The 15,116-nt window shown below is 37.4% G+C and overlaps 1 protein-coding gene across 2 annotated transcripts in view; it reads left to right on the top strand.

Moving 5' to 3' along the window:
- The window catches only part of NXPE3 (neurexophilin and PC-esterase domain family member 3), a 57,997-nt gene extending 43,659 nt beyond the window's left edge, over window positions 1-14,338 (top strand). For both annotated transcript variants that reach the window (XM_007493537.3, XM_001370005.4), the window contains 2 exons: window positions 5,385-5,591; window positions 12,518-14,338. In XM_007493537.3, coding sequence (XP_007493599.2) covers window positions 5,385-5,591; window positions 12,518-13,068 — 758 coding nt within the window. In that variant the 3' untranslated portion in view covers window positions 13,069-14,338. The remainder of the gene's footprint in view (window positions 1-5,384; window positions 5,592-12,517) is intronic.
- Window positions 14,339-15,116: the final 778 nt, after the last annotated feature.

Consider the following 15,116-nt stretch of genomic DNA (forward strand, 5'->3'; position numbering starts at 1 on the left):
ACATGACACGACACGACATGATATGATACGATACAATATGACATAATGTGATATGGTATGATACAATACAATATAATACAATATGATATGATATAATACGATACAATATGATATAATACAATACAATATAATATAATATAACATAACATGACACAATACGATATGATACGATATGATATAATGTGATATGATATGATACAATACAATATGATATGATATAATATAATCCGATACAATATGATACAATACAGTACAATACAACATAACATAACAACATAACATAACATAACATAACACAACACAACATAACATAACATAACATAACACAATACAATACAATATTATATATATGTATATACTAATCCTTTATACCCAAATCCCATTCTCAGACCCTGTCATCTTAGCCAGTCATATACTTTCTAAATCTGTCTTACTCTTAGGAAGTCCTTTGCCTATTAGAAGTGATAAGCATACAACATCAGTGCCCTTTAGGTCTGTAGTTTCCAGCCCAGGGTTCCTAGTTCCTTTTGGCATTATTCTTTCTTCCTCTTGCATCACGAGAAGTGGGTATTGCCCAGCAGGTTTAGCAAGTCTTGGGAGATTCTCTGTCATGTATTAGTTACATGCCCTGCAAAGATAGCTTCCCTCCCTATTATTAGACTCTGTATCCCTCCGTGGGTACCCTCCACCATCCCCATGTATATCTTGCCCTTCTTTTCTGGCTCATCTCTTCCCTGATGTATCTGTGGATCATATCAGGATGGTTTGAATCTTAAGTAACTGTTTCCTCTTTAGAGGACTCAGTTCCTTGCTCTGCCAGAAAAGCCTGATATGACTTACCTGCAAATGGTATTGTCCCTTTTCTCTCCTTCTTCTTTGTTAAATCTTCCACCTCGAATACCTCATGACATAATCAAGATTTCTCTCTGCCTATTCACTTTGTTTTTCTTCTTTGTTTTTACTTTATATATGCCTGTTCTTTCCCAAGGAACTGAGAAGTGGATCTGCTCAACTGTTTTTGATGGGCGATTGGCCACTCTCTGCCCAGGCTCAGTGCAAGGATATTGTCATCCATAGGGCTTAGGAGCTGATGGCATGTGGGCCATCCATGAAAAGGGGTCACAGTTATGATATTCCAGGATCCTTTGATCCTGCCTTCTTGGACCCATCTTGGAATAGCTCTAGACTGTGGGCAGCTAAGTATCCTAACTCGCCTTGAGTTAACTTAAAAGTGCTCTAAGGTTAAGGCCAAGTGTGAATGAGATAGAAGGATGAAGGGAGGAAGGGAAGGGAGGAAGGAGTTCTCTACTAGGAGTGCTTCATTTTGTTCCTGAACTAATAAGTGTATTAATTTAAGTGGGTTAATCAAGAATCTCCAGTGCTTGTTTGTTTGGTTTTTAACACTTACCTTCTGACTTTATTGTTTTCTACTATATTTTATTGCAAATTAAAGTATTTTTGCAAATTACATTATATAAATGTATGTATATATGTCTACATGGACACATGTGTATGTCTATATGTACATACATATGGAAATTCTTAAAGCATACTAAACTTCTCTCTGCTTCAACTCTTTAAAAAATATTAAGAAATTGGAGGTAGCTGGGTGGCTCAGTGGATTGAGAGCCAGGCCCAAAGATTGGAAGTCCTAGGTTCAAATCTGGCCTCAGACACTTCCTAGCTGTGTGACCCTGGGCAAGTCACTTGACCCCATTGCCTAGTCTTTACAGCTCTTCTGCCTTAGAACCAGTATTGGTTGTAAGACAGAAGGAAGGTAGTAAGGGTTTAAAAAATATATTAAGAAGTCACATTTCCTCAGCATTTCTTTAAAATCTTTACTCCCACCATAAGAGACCTTTTTTTCAATACTTAAATCAGTATCTTCATTGGAAGTTCTTTTAACATTCTTTTCAAGCTCCTTTCTAAAAAGAAACTAAGACAGAAATCAGGGAAGAGTTCTATTCTCTTTGAAGACAGAATTAAGGTAGTAATAGCATAAGGACTGGACTAGCCTGATGGCTCAGTGAATAGTGTTGAGCCTGGAATGAAGAAGACCCAAGTTCCAATCCAACCTTAGACATTTAACTAGTTGTATGACCCTGTGTAAGTCATTTAACCTCTGTTTGCTTTAATTTACTGGATGAGGAAATAGCAAATCACTTTAGTACCTTTGCCAAGAAAATCCCAGAAACAGTGTGGTCTATGGGGTCATAAAGAAGTGGAATGCGACTGAACAATAAAACAGCAAGGCCTGGGGCAGCTAGGTGGTTCAGTGGATAGAGTCAGGCCTAGAGAGAGGAGGTACTGGGTTCAAATTTGACTTCAGACACTTCCTAGCTATGATTTTGGGCAAGGCACTTATTAATCCCAATTGCCTGTCCCTTACCTGGAACTAATACTTAGTATAGATTCTAAGTCAGAAGGTAAGGGTTAAAAAGCAAACAAGCACTAGAGAGTCTTGATTAATCAGTTATAACCTTATGAGGGGTGGGACCTGACTTAGGCTCTTACCTTATTAGTTCAGGAACAAAATGGGGCACTCCTAGATCATAGCACTGAAAAGACAGAATAAAAATATTCCCCCATCTGATCAGTGGGGCAGGGTGCTTCTTAGGACATCTCTAAATCTAAAGGACTCCCTTTCATTGCAGTGTAAACGTTTTTATGTTTGTTTTGTTTAAACCCTTACTTTCCATCTTAGAATCAATCCTGTGTATTGGTTCCAGGCAGAAGAGTGGTCAGGGCTAGGCAATGGGGGTTAAGTGACTTGTCCAGGGTCACACAGCTGGGAAGTGTCTGAGGTCAGATTTGAACCCAGGACCTCCCATTTCTAGGCCTGACTCTCAATCCACTGAGCCACCCAGCTGCCCCCTATTTTATGTTTTTAAGTGACTGGTAAACATCTACTTAATCCAGTGGGTACCAAGAAGTTATGTGAAGGGAGCTGTAGCTTGTACCTTGGCCTTTGGGCCAATCAAATTCCAGATTGGAGGGGAGTGGGATAGAAACCAGCTTAACCCATGTTGGCAAGGGAAGTGAGGTGGACCCATGGTAAGCAGTGGTCCCAGCACTACTTGCTTCCCTTTCTCCATGTCTTGCCCAGTTCATAGAGATGATTCTCCAGGTTGCACCTAAAGTTGTCATTCTTGTGACAAAACTGTTGCTTGGATCTTGTCCTCCCGCTTAATCTTGAGGGTGAGATTTATCTTTGTTCTTGCACCCTATAAATGGTAACTCAAAAATGGTCTGGGTAGAGAGCTTTTAAAAATAAACAAAAGAACATTCCAAAGGCAAGTGGTCCTCTGCCCCTTTTGCTTTCTCTCTCTCTAGGAACAGGCACTTAGAATTAATTTCTTAAATTTTATTTTGTATAAAAGTCTGCATTCTCTTCCTCCCCTTGATCTACTGTTGAGAAAGCAAGAAAAGCAAAACTCATTAGAAATATGTATAATTAAGCAAAACAAATTGGTATATTGGCCATGTCCAAAAAAAGTCTCACTCTGCGCTTTGAATTAATTTAGCTAATAAATTTGCCTCTAGGAAATATGTGCTTAGAATTTAGAATACTGTTTTTTTCTTCCACAAAATATTTGTATCTATATTTCAGTTATATCATGTGTTCAATAGGCTTTTGTGGAATAGCTTGGGAACTGAACCATTACTTAAAATATTGCTTTAGGAATTCCCTCCCTGAGTTCCAAAGAGCTGATTTACAAAGGAGCTAATGAATCACAACTTACTTGTAGTTTGCCTGAAATCCTCAATTGCACCCAAAATATGAGTCTTGTGTCAGATGGCCAGAGGGGGGCAGTGTAAGCATATGTTTTCACTTCTCTGGTATTGAGCACACATCCCTCGAGAATGAATGTTATGTATGCACCGAGGAGTTTCCCCTTGGGTAAGATTTAGAACTCTCATGGTTCAACCAAGTTATTTTGTTCCCAGAGAACTCTGTCGCTCTCTGTTGCCTGATTTACATTCTCCTGTTTATACTTACTTCCTCTGATTCAGTTTTGCTACCATTTGAATAAACAAATTTCCTTGATAAAAAAAAAAAACAAACCCAAAACTATAGCTATATCTGTAATGAATGTTATGTACCGTAATGGATTTGACTTGCTTGACGTTTGATAGTAAATAGAATTATCATTGAATTGAAATAGTAATTGTTTCCTACGTGACATGCAGCATTCTTAATAACAATATATCACACAAAAGCAAGCCTCACTCCAGAATAAGGCCAATAGTTGCATGGATGAAACTTTAGAGGACTGATGTGTAAACTTAGATTCTGAGCCCGTGAAAAGTTGTCAGATATCTAAGGAGGCTGTTTAAATATGTACCCTGACCAAAGAAGGAATATTTAACTAAAGTTCTTTGGAAAGAATGAGAAATAGAGGAGTTCTAAGTAGTACAGATGACACCAAAAGCTCTAGATAATAGTTTAGCAATTGTACATTTGTTTCTATGAAAGAAGACATATTTATATTTTATTTGCAGATTCATAAATATTTGGGTTTTAAATACTATAGAGTGGGTGGATATTTAGAGTGTCTTTAAATGTGGAACTCAGATTCTAGAAGGAAGGGATGTAGAAGAGAATTCAAAGTCGTCTCAGACACTTACTAGCTGTGTGACCCCGAGCAAATCATGCAACTCTCTTTGCCTCGGTTTCCTTATCTATAAAATGAGCTGGAGAAGGAAATGGCAAACTACTCCAGGATCTTTGCTAATAGAACCCCAAGTGGAGTCACAAAGAGTCAGACACAATGGAAACAACTAACCAACAATATAGCATAGATTATTTGGAGACAGAATTAGAAGTACAGAGACAAGACAAGAGGCTATTGATTTAATCCAGATGAGAAACTACATATGTATAAAATGTTGGACGATGGATGGACTATAAGAGACATCATTTATGCCTTTGCCACTGATTTGCTATGGATTAGCTGTATCATTTCTCTACGATTCAACTTATCTATTTATGAAATAACTGGATAAGCTGGCATCTGCCTCTGGTGAGAAATCAAGCAATGCCTGTCAAGTGTTTTGAATCTAAAGCTTATATTTCCATAATTGCTTCTTTTGATCTTCCATTTCCTTCAGTCATAATGAGAATGTATGCACTCAGAGGAAAAAGTCAGCTGCTTTTATCTTCCTTTCTCTCAAGTGCATTAACATACTCACTTCTCACCTGTCACTTCTCTTAAGAACAATACTTTTATGCAGCGCAGAGCCTTCTGTGTCACTGGACCAACTAAGAGGAAGTTTTCTTAGGTGTTAACAGTAGGGATAAAAAGTTACATGTATGTTGGAATGTTTATATCATCACACTAGGAATTGTTTTGTTTTTCAAGACTTTTCTTTTGTCTTTCCAGAAACAAATGACCCTGAACCTTCTCAAAGCATGGAAAACTTCCCTTCTGGTTATTATTACAAAAACCAATGGATGTCTAGAAAGTTCAAGATGCACCAGTTTAATGAACCTGAAAACATTACAGAATGCTTACAAGGAAAAATGATTTACTTATTTGGTGATTCTACCATAAGACAATGGTTTGATTATCTGATCACATTTGTTCCAGGTTGGTACCTTGGTTTTTCTGATGAATGCTTCCAAGATATAGGGAATATTTATATATATACCCAAGGACTTGGGGCTGGGTGGGGAGGCTAGAAAGGCAAAGACTTTCTCTCATCACTCAAGAGGTAGTAAACTGTGGGTGCAGAATGCTGTGTATGCTGTCACAAGAGATTAATGTCTTAGTTGGTTTTCCTTAACTGTCTTTGATATAGGAGAGGGTTCTTGGAGTGGGAGGGACAATGCAGGATATTGGGAAATGTGATATTTAAAAAAGTCATTAATAAATTAAAAAAAATTCTTACCTTCTATCTTGAAATAAATACTGTGTGTTGATTTCAAGGCAGAAGAATAGTAAGGGCTAGGCAGTGGGAGTTAAGTGACTTGTCCAGAGTCACACAGCTAGGAAATGTCTGAGGCCAGATTTGAAAACAGGAATTCCCATTTCTAGCCCTGACTATCAATCCACTGAGCCACCTAATAAAAAAATTTTTTTTAACTCAGAAAGTAGTTGGGAGAGCTCTAGTTTCAATCCAAGAAAAATGTTTGGCAGCTGATATTACTAGGAGAAAAAACAGTATTGTGCAGAGAACTGTGAATTATGAGTCAGGGAGACCAGGTTTCTTAATTCTAGCCTGTCATTAGATCTATGACCTTGAAAAAGTCCAGTTTTCTCCTCTTTAAAATAAGGGGTCTGGATGAAGTGATTGTAATAATAATAATAATTCCTCAGTGTTTTTGGTTATCAATCTTATATTAATACTTTACACATGATAACTGTGGTGGGGATGGAGGGAAGGGAAAATGTAGACATTAGTATACTGCTTTTGGTAAAGTGCCCTCAGACCCTGAGCTTTTAAATAGTCTTTTTACTAAAATCATTCCAATACCCTCACGTAGAAGCAATTTTTGAGGTGGCTTTAAAAAAAAAAGTCCAAAGGATAAGAAAAAATAAAAATCATTGGTAAGAAAGTTTTTAAAAAGCAGTCAATAAGGAGGGTCCTTGAGGTCTCTGGAGCTCCTCACCAAACTCCCCCAAGCCCCTTTTATACCCTTTATACCTCTATTGTCCAAAGAGTCCACAGTGGGTGCTAGATCAATCCAGCAGGCAGCCAAACTATAACCAGTTGCCCCAGGTGTGCAGTCACAACTTTCTTGCTTGCAGCATTCCTGTTTGGTATTGTAAGTGTGTGGAAGGATTTTCTGCCCCACAATAACTATCCTGTGTGGTAGCTGGGACATGTATTAATTATTATTACTCTCATTTCTACCAGTGTTGAAACCAAAGCTTAGAAATGTTGCATGATTTGTTCATGGTTATAGCTTGCAAATGGCAGAATTAGGATGTGAGTTCAAACTGTAGGGCTCCACATCCTGTGCACTCTCTTCTGCACTCTACTGCCTCTCAGATGATCTCTGGGTCCAAGTTTCTGTGATTCAATTATGTAAAAATGTTGGCACATTCCTTGGTTTCTCTTAGACCTCTGGTTAGTTCAATTCTTAGTCAGAAAAGCTCTGCTGTTAGATTGTAAGTTTCTTGGGGACAGGAATTCTCTTTTATTAACCTCCAGTGCTTAGCACAGTGCCATTGATAATGATATCAAATAATTGATAATATTTATTGATTTATTGACAGAATTCCATAGTGGCCATGGACAAAGGTGCCATGTTTCCCCTTTTCCCCTGACCTGATGCTTCAGGTCCGCTAGGGAGAGAGCTTGCAACATACTAGAGAAATCTTCCTGCCTTCTTCATTCTCCTAAAGGGATCTAGAGCATCTATTCAGGACCAGGACTAAGACTCCTAACTTTTATCTGCCAGTGACATATCTATTCCTTCTTGCCTCATGGATGAGTAGAAATGATGAGCCTTCCATTAAGTGAGATGATAAATGGATTAGGAGAGTTGAGTGTGTATAGAGAATGAATCTGGGGATAGGTTGGGGGTATTTTTAAAAAGTAATTTCCAAAATTTGTTATAAACCTCTTTTTAGTCTGATATGTTTGGCCATTTCATCTTGCATTAGAATACTTATTGAAAGAGGCATGCTCTCTTTGCGTGGGAAAAACTAGATTGCTATTAAGAATTGATTTAAAATTGATTTAAAATTTATTTTTTAATTTAAAATTTAAAATAAAAAAATTTATTTAAAATTTATTTAAAATGATTAAAATTTATTTAAAATTAAAATTTATTTAAAAATATAAAAAATTATATTAAAAATATATATTTATATAAAAAAGAATTTTTTAAAAGGAGAAGTCGATGCTACCACAAAAGGTGAAAGAAACAGGTTTTCTTTTTTCCCCCTCTTTAAACAGTGATACCGCCTTGTCTAGCTTCTTAGAGCACAACACTGAGAGTTCAGAGCTGGGGAGAACACTTTGCCATGGTGTTGGTCTCCTTCCTCTTCTTCCTCCTCCACTTTCGTTTAATCAATCACTAATCATTTTCCCCCTTCAATTCTCTCTGCAACATTTCTTACACCTGTTTCTCACTCCACTGGTACCACCGTACCTCATTCTCATTTGGGTTGGTTTTGGTTTGGGGGGGTTTTTGAAGCCCTTACTTTCTTAGTAACAACTCTAAGACAAGAAGGGCCAGGGAGAGGCAAATGAGGTGAAGTGACATGCCCAGGGTAGCTGAGAAGTGTCTGAGGCCATATTTGAACCCAGGTCCTCCAGCCTCAAGGACCAGTGCTCCATCTGCTGTGTTATTCAGCTACCCCTCTCACTTGGATTATTGCAAGTCTCCTCACTGGTTTTCCTGTCTCCAGTCTTATCCTTCTCTATTCCATCCTATACCCAGATGCCATATTGCTCTTTCTGGCGCACAAAGGAATGTAGGGGTCAAGGGAATAAGCATTCCTATAGGACATGCTCTATACATTTATTTATGTGCCAGGTATTGTGCCAAGCACTCTGCAAATATCATCTCATTTTCCTCGCAACAACCCTGTGGGGCAGGCACTATTTTTGTCTCCATTATTACAGTTATCAGGATCACATAGCTAGGGTCTTGGGCTAGATTTGAATTCAGGTCTTCTTGTCTCCAGGTCTAGAGCTCAATTTGTGCCACCAGAGTGTACTTGGTGCACAAATTACTGCTTACCAACCTTCAATGGTTCCCCATTTCCCATTGGATATAGAGCAGATTCCTCTGCCTTATATTCTATATCCTTCACAATCTAACTCTGATCTATTTTTTCAGACTTAAGTCTCATGTTCTCTAGGCTCCTGTCCCACTAGAGAACTAGCCATCTTGATAAGACATTTCATGCTTTTCTACATAGAATTCCCTACCTTCTTCCCCATTTCCATCTGTTGGCAGCTTACCCATATGTTAAGGTCCAGCCTGTATGTGTGTGTTCTCTGAAGGCCCTTTGGATTATCCACAATTTTGATTCTTTTATTTTTAATTTTTAATTTTATTTAATTAGATGATTTAGAATATTTTTCCATGGTTCCATGTTCCTTCCCTCCCCTTCTCCCACTCTCCTCCCATATCTGACATACAATTCCACTGGGTTTAACATGTGTCAATGAGGCTTTTCTTGATTTACACATCTTTTCCCTTTCATTTTCTCATATGTCAGATCTTAAGACACTTTATAAAAGCTTTATATTTTAATTCGTTTTAAATTTAACTTGCTACATGTCTCTGCTTTGTGTTATAGATGATCACAGTTATCAGGATGATATGTAGATTATCCTCTGAAGACCCATAAGAGCACAGATCCAAAGCTGGAAGAAATCTTGGACATTAGTCCAACAACTTAATTTTATAGATAAGAAAATAGAGGTCCTGAGAAGTTAAGGGACTTGCCCAAAGAAACACAGCTTTTGAAGTAGCATTGGAATCCAGGTCTCTTGGCTTCAGAGCCAGGGCTTGTTATGCTAACCTATACTACCTCCTTTGGGGACGATATTTCTCTCCAGTACCTCACATAGGTACTTTATAGCATTCTCACCCTCCTCTTAAAACACTTTTTGCCTTAGTAACAACTTAAAGACAGAAGGACACATGGAGTTGTGACTTGCCCAGGGTTGCACAACTGGGAGGTGTTTGAGGCTAGATTTGAACCTGGGACCTCCTACTGCTCTATCCACTGTACACCCAGCTGCCCTGTATGTAGCATATTGTTGAAGAATTGGAAAAGTGAATTAAAACCTTCAAAAAGATTATCTGTATTGTATGTGTGCTTATGGTACAAATGCCAGGCACTATACAAAGAAGATTATCACAGCCTGGGTCCCGTAGGAGGTTATGACTGCTTACCGTTTAGTTTTTTTTTTTTAAACCATTTGCTCTTTTCTTTGATGACTAAAAGGATTCCTAACCATCTTGATTGTTTTCTTGTTCTATTGACACTGATCTTTATGTGTTGTTGTTCAGTCATTTCAGTTATGTCTAACTCTTTGTGACCCCATTTGGGGTTTTCTTGGAAGAGATATTGGAGAGGTTTGCCATTTCCTTCTGCAGTTCATTTTACAGATGAGGAAACTGAGGCAAACAATATTAAGTGACTTGCTTAGGGTCACAAAGTTAGTAAGTGTCTGAGGCCAGATTTGAACTCTGAAAGATGTCTTTCTGACTCCAGTCCTGCAGTCTATCTACTATCTACTATGTCCCCTAACTCTCTCTTGTAATCTTACTAATCAGACATGATCTATTCTGGAGGAAGAATGGGACTTCTTAGTTTTGGAGGACTTTAGCTGTTATTCCATTTAACTGGGGCTGACAATCAAACAGTAATGAATTAAGTTGGAGGATTAAGTGAGGCCAAGGATTTTCCAAGATAACATTTTCCAAACCAATTTGGCCACCCTGTTGGACTTGAAACCAAATTAATGAATGTTGATCCAGGGAGTATGGAAGACTCCACAAATTGAATGGGGCATCTGGGTAATTTTTGTAGCATCACAGAGGAAATCAAGCTTATTTTCAATGCTCCTCCTCCCTGCTACCAAAAAAAAAAAAGATTGTTGTAGATATGTAGATATGAAAGTTTGCTATGGACCCCTTCTCAGAATAAGGTTTTTTAAATGCATAAAATACCCAAGATTACAAAGAAAAATAACTATTAAAATTTATCAATTTTATCAAATTACATTATCAAAATATATTTTGTTATATTATATATATATATAGAGAGAGAGATCCACCAAGTAACAAAAAATAAAAAAGAAATAGAAGAAAAAAGTAGTTCAACAAAACCAATAAGACATTGACTATATCTGTTGATATATGCAATAGTCCATTCTCAAAGTGAAAGAGGTCCATTTTCTCAGCTGTTCTCTAAATTAGTGATTATAGTGATATGATCATCAGTAGTTAGTTTTGTAGTGAAAAGGAGTGATTATGTGATACTCTTTCATTAGTGATTATAGCCATTGCAGTCAGTTTCATTGTTCTTTCCATTTTACGTTGTCCTCATTGTCATTGACATTAGTTTCCTGACTCTTGATTTCACTCTGTATTGATTGATATCTTCCTTTGTTTCTCTGAATTCATTATATCTTATGGCACAGTAATATTCCATTCTTTGGCCATTCTCCATTAGCACTTACTGTGTGCCCAGCACATCCTCTGCCTTTATTTAATACCAATGTTTTCCCTCTGTGGATTATTTCCAATTTGTTCTGAGTCTGTCTTATTTCTCCATAGCTGTGTGCCTATTGTCCTCCCCATTCCCCTGCCAATTAAGTTTTGAGCTCCTTGAAAGCAGGGTCTGTTTTTGGTTTGTTTATTTTTTAGTGCTTAGCACAGGACCTGGCATGTAGGAGATGCTTGATAAATATTTGTTGACTGACTGACTTATAAAATCTTGTATTCTGTTTCTTGGGACAATGAAATGAAAGTACCAAGCTGATTTTATCCTGTGTACAGTGACCACCTAGTATAGCAAGATTTCTTTGTCTGGTGGACAGTGTGCACTGAAATCAGCTCTTTAAAATTTTTCTTTTCTTTTTATTTTCCTTGAAGGAGTTAAGAAGTCAGAAAACCTCAGTGGGTCACATTTCTGGCAAATGAACTTAAAATTCTTTTTAGCAAGTTCAGTCTCAACTAGGCTAGAGTAATAAGGTTAAAAAAAAAGGCTTAAAAGGGGTTTGTAGCATCATAAAATTTAAAGTTGTAAGGGACCTAAGAAGTTTATCAAAGGGGCAACTGGGTGACTCAGTGGATTGAGAGTCAGGCCCAGAGATGGGAGGTCCTGGGTTCAAATTTGGCCTCAGACACTTCCCAACTGTGTGACCCTGGGCAAGTCACTCAACCTCCATTGCCTAGCCCTTACCACTCTTCTGCCTTGGAGCCAATACACAGTATTGATTCCAAGATAGAAGGTAAGGGTTTAAAAAAAAAAAGAAGTTTATCAAGGTCAGCCCTCTAATTTTTTTATGTAAAGAAACTGAGACTTGTGGAAGTCACATGAGTCATCAGAGGTAATACAGGTAGTGAGCACCAGAACTGGTATTGGAAAACAGGCTTTTTCACTTCAAATAAAATGCTCCTTTGACAATACCACCCATTTTCTTCTTCCATTTCCTTTGTGATTGTATACTATATCTTTTCTTTTTTTTAACTCTTACTTTCTGTCTTAGTAACAACTCTAAAACAGAAGGGCAAAGGACTAGGCAATGAAGATTAAGTGACTTGCCCAAGGTCACACAGCTAGGAAACACCTGAGACCAGATTTGAACACAGATCCTCCTAACACCAGATCTAGCTCTCTATACACTGTGCCACCTAGCTGCCCTGATGTATGCTATTTCAGTTACTCTATGAATTAATCAAAGTTCCTTTTGACATTTTAGAGGTTCTTGGCTGATAACTTTTATTTTGCTTTTCTTTGATTCCTTTAGGTAAGTGGAATTAGGGAGAAAAGTATTTGATTTTTGTAGCTGAACTTTGTGCAAATGTATTTTTCAGATTTGGTGGAGTTTAACCTGGGAAGTCCCAAAAATGTTGGCCCCTACCTCGCAGTGGATTTGAAACATAACATCTTGCTACGATACCGCTGTCATGGACCTCCCATCCGATTCACTACTGTCTTAAGCAATGAGCTACATTATGTGGCCAATGAGCTGAACAGGATTGTGGGGGGGAGAAGCACTGTGGTGGCCATTGCCATATGGTCTCACTTCAGCACCTTCCCCTTAGAAGTTTACATCCGGAGGCTAAGGAATATTCGACGTGCAGTTGTGCGCCTCCTAGACCGGAGTCCGAAGACAGTGGTAGTTATTCGAACAGCCAACGTCCAGGAGCTGGGGCCCGAGGTCAGCCTATTCAACAGTGATTGGTTCTCCGTTCAGCTCGACACCATTCTGAGGAAGATGTTCTCGGGAGTTGGTGTGTACTTGGTGGATGCCTGGGAGATGACGCTTTCCCACTACCTGCCACACAAGCTGCATCCAGATGTAGTCATTGTCAAGAACCAGCTTGACATGTTCTTGTCTTTTGTGTGTCCAGTGAAGACTTAGCTTTGCCCCTTGGGGAGTCTTTCTAGGGGAATTGTTGGCATTAAATCGAGTGAGGATTTTCTTTTCATCCATCACTTCATATGGAAGCTATAGTTGGAGAAATGGCTAAAAAGGCTCTATTTTATGTAATAACTTACTATGATACTAAGGAGAGGGCTTTGATAAATTCAGGTTATAATTTATACCTTGTTAGCCATGGGAATACCATCTCACAGTAATGGCAATAATGTCACAAGTATCCATTCATCACATCAACATTGTGACCAAAGAGCAGGGGTTCTTAACTCTGTGTGTGTGTGTGTGAGAGAGAGAGATGGACTCCTATGGGTCCATTCTCAGAATAATATTTTTAAGTGCATAAAATAAAGTACATAAGATTACAAAGGAAAACAATTATACAGAAATAGTCATCAAAATATTTAAAAAATCATTAATCCCAAGTTAAGAACCCCTGGCCAGAGAAGATAATATATTTGTTAAAATGAACTTCTTTGGCAGAGAACTTCTATTCTAAAGACTGTGATACCTAAACTGGTCTAGGTGATGAACAGAAAGTTTTGATTATGAAAGGAATAAGTATTTTAATTTATATATCAGGGATAGTTGAGCACCCCTGAATGAAATGAATGAATGAATGAATGTTCTTCTCCAGCATCTTAGAAGATTGGGCTTAGATATGGTGTTTGTGTCTTCTCTGAGCATGCTGGAGACCATTGGACTACATTGTTGTGGGAGGTCTTTTTCTCGATCTCTTAGTAAAATGCCTTGAAAAAGCCATTATGCTCAGTCAAAGTTTTATTTAGTGATCTTTTAAATAAGAAAAAAAATACATCTACTATTTTCTGCTTTTGTGTTATGCAGGATATGGTATGTATGATCTGAGAACTGAAGCTGAAGAAAGTTAATGATGTGAAGACAGCGATTATAAAACAAATACTCTAAACTGATGCTTGCACTGTGTGATTATGTCTAATTTGATAGATTCATTTAAATTTACCACAAAATTTACTTAACAAATTGCTGCTATTATTAATGTTCTCTAGCTTTAGATTATTTAAAGATTGTCCTTTCCATAAAGAAAATTACCGATTCACATGAAGTTGTAGTGACAGAGTCCATAGATTTCAAATTCTGTTTATTTTAAATGATGACTATTATTTTGGATGCCATATTGAAGTTTAAAACTAAAATCTCTTTTGAGGCAAAAAATTGAATGTGCCTGGCATATACCTTCTGTTGTTTGGCAATAAAAAGCTGCTATTTCAGCTGATTACTAATTGTTTTATTTTTAAATCATTGAATCATATGGATAATACTGACATATACTGACTTTTTAAATTAATGAGATAAACTCATTGGGGACCCATAACCTTCTGGGCTGTATCCTTTAAATACTATGCAAGATAGGTCATCTCTTTAAAATCAGCAAAGTGGTACTTGTGGGGGAAAAACCAACAGGCAAACATACCAAGATACTGATAGTGAAAAGAGAATGATCGTACAGATTAGGAAATAATCTCTGACCTTCATTATAATACAAAGGTTTAACCTTGCATTAAAAGAATATGGAGAAACTAGAGAGAGGGCATAAAATAGGAATAAGAATATATTAATTTGCATAATATTTTAATGTTTGCGAGGGATATATTTTTTCTTCTGAGTAGGTCTTATGAAGAAAGATTGGAGGAATGAGGGTTATTTGAGTAAAAAAAGGTGATTTGATTATTAGGGCATATGAAGAGGGTGCTATTGATCACCCCTACCTGCTGGAAATTAACCAAAAGGAATTAAGATGAATTTAAATGAAAAGAGATTTCCATTAGAATGGACTTATTAGCATTATTTTAAAAAATCAACATATTTTTAAAATGAAAAAATTAATGATATAGTCTATTTTTACAAATATGTTTTCCCCCATCCTCTGCCCAGTATTCTACTCCTTATAAGAATAAAAAAGAAGGAAGGGAAAAAACAGGTTAGCAAAACTAATCAACACAGAACCAATTCTGATAGCATGAGCAGTTCCACACCTCTGTAGGTGGAATAGA

Source organism: Monodelphis domestica, chromosome 4 (assembly GCF_027887165.1).
Source record: "Monodelphis domestica isolate mMonDom1 chromosome 4, mMonDom1.pri, whole genome shotgun sequence".
Taxonomy (NCBI): Eukaryota; Metazoa; Chordata; class Mammalia; order Didelphimorphia; family Didelphidae; genus Monodelphis; species Monodelphis domestica.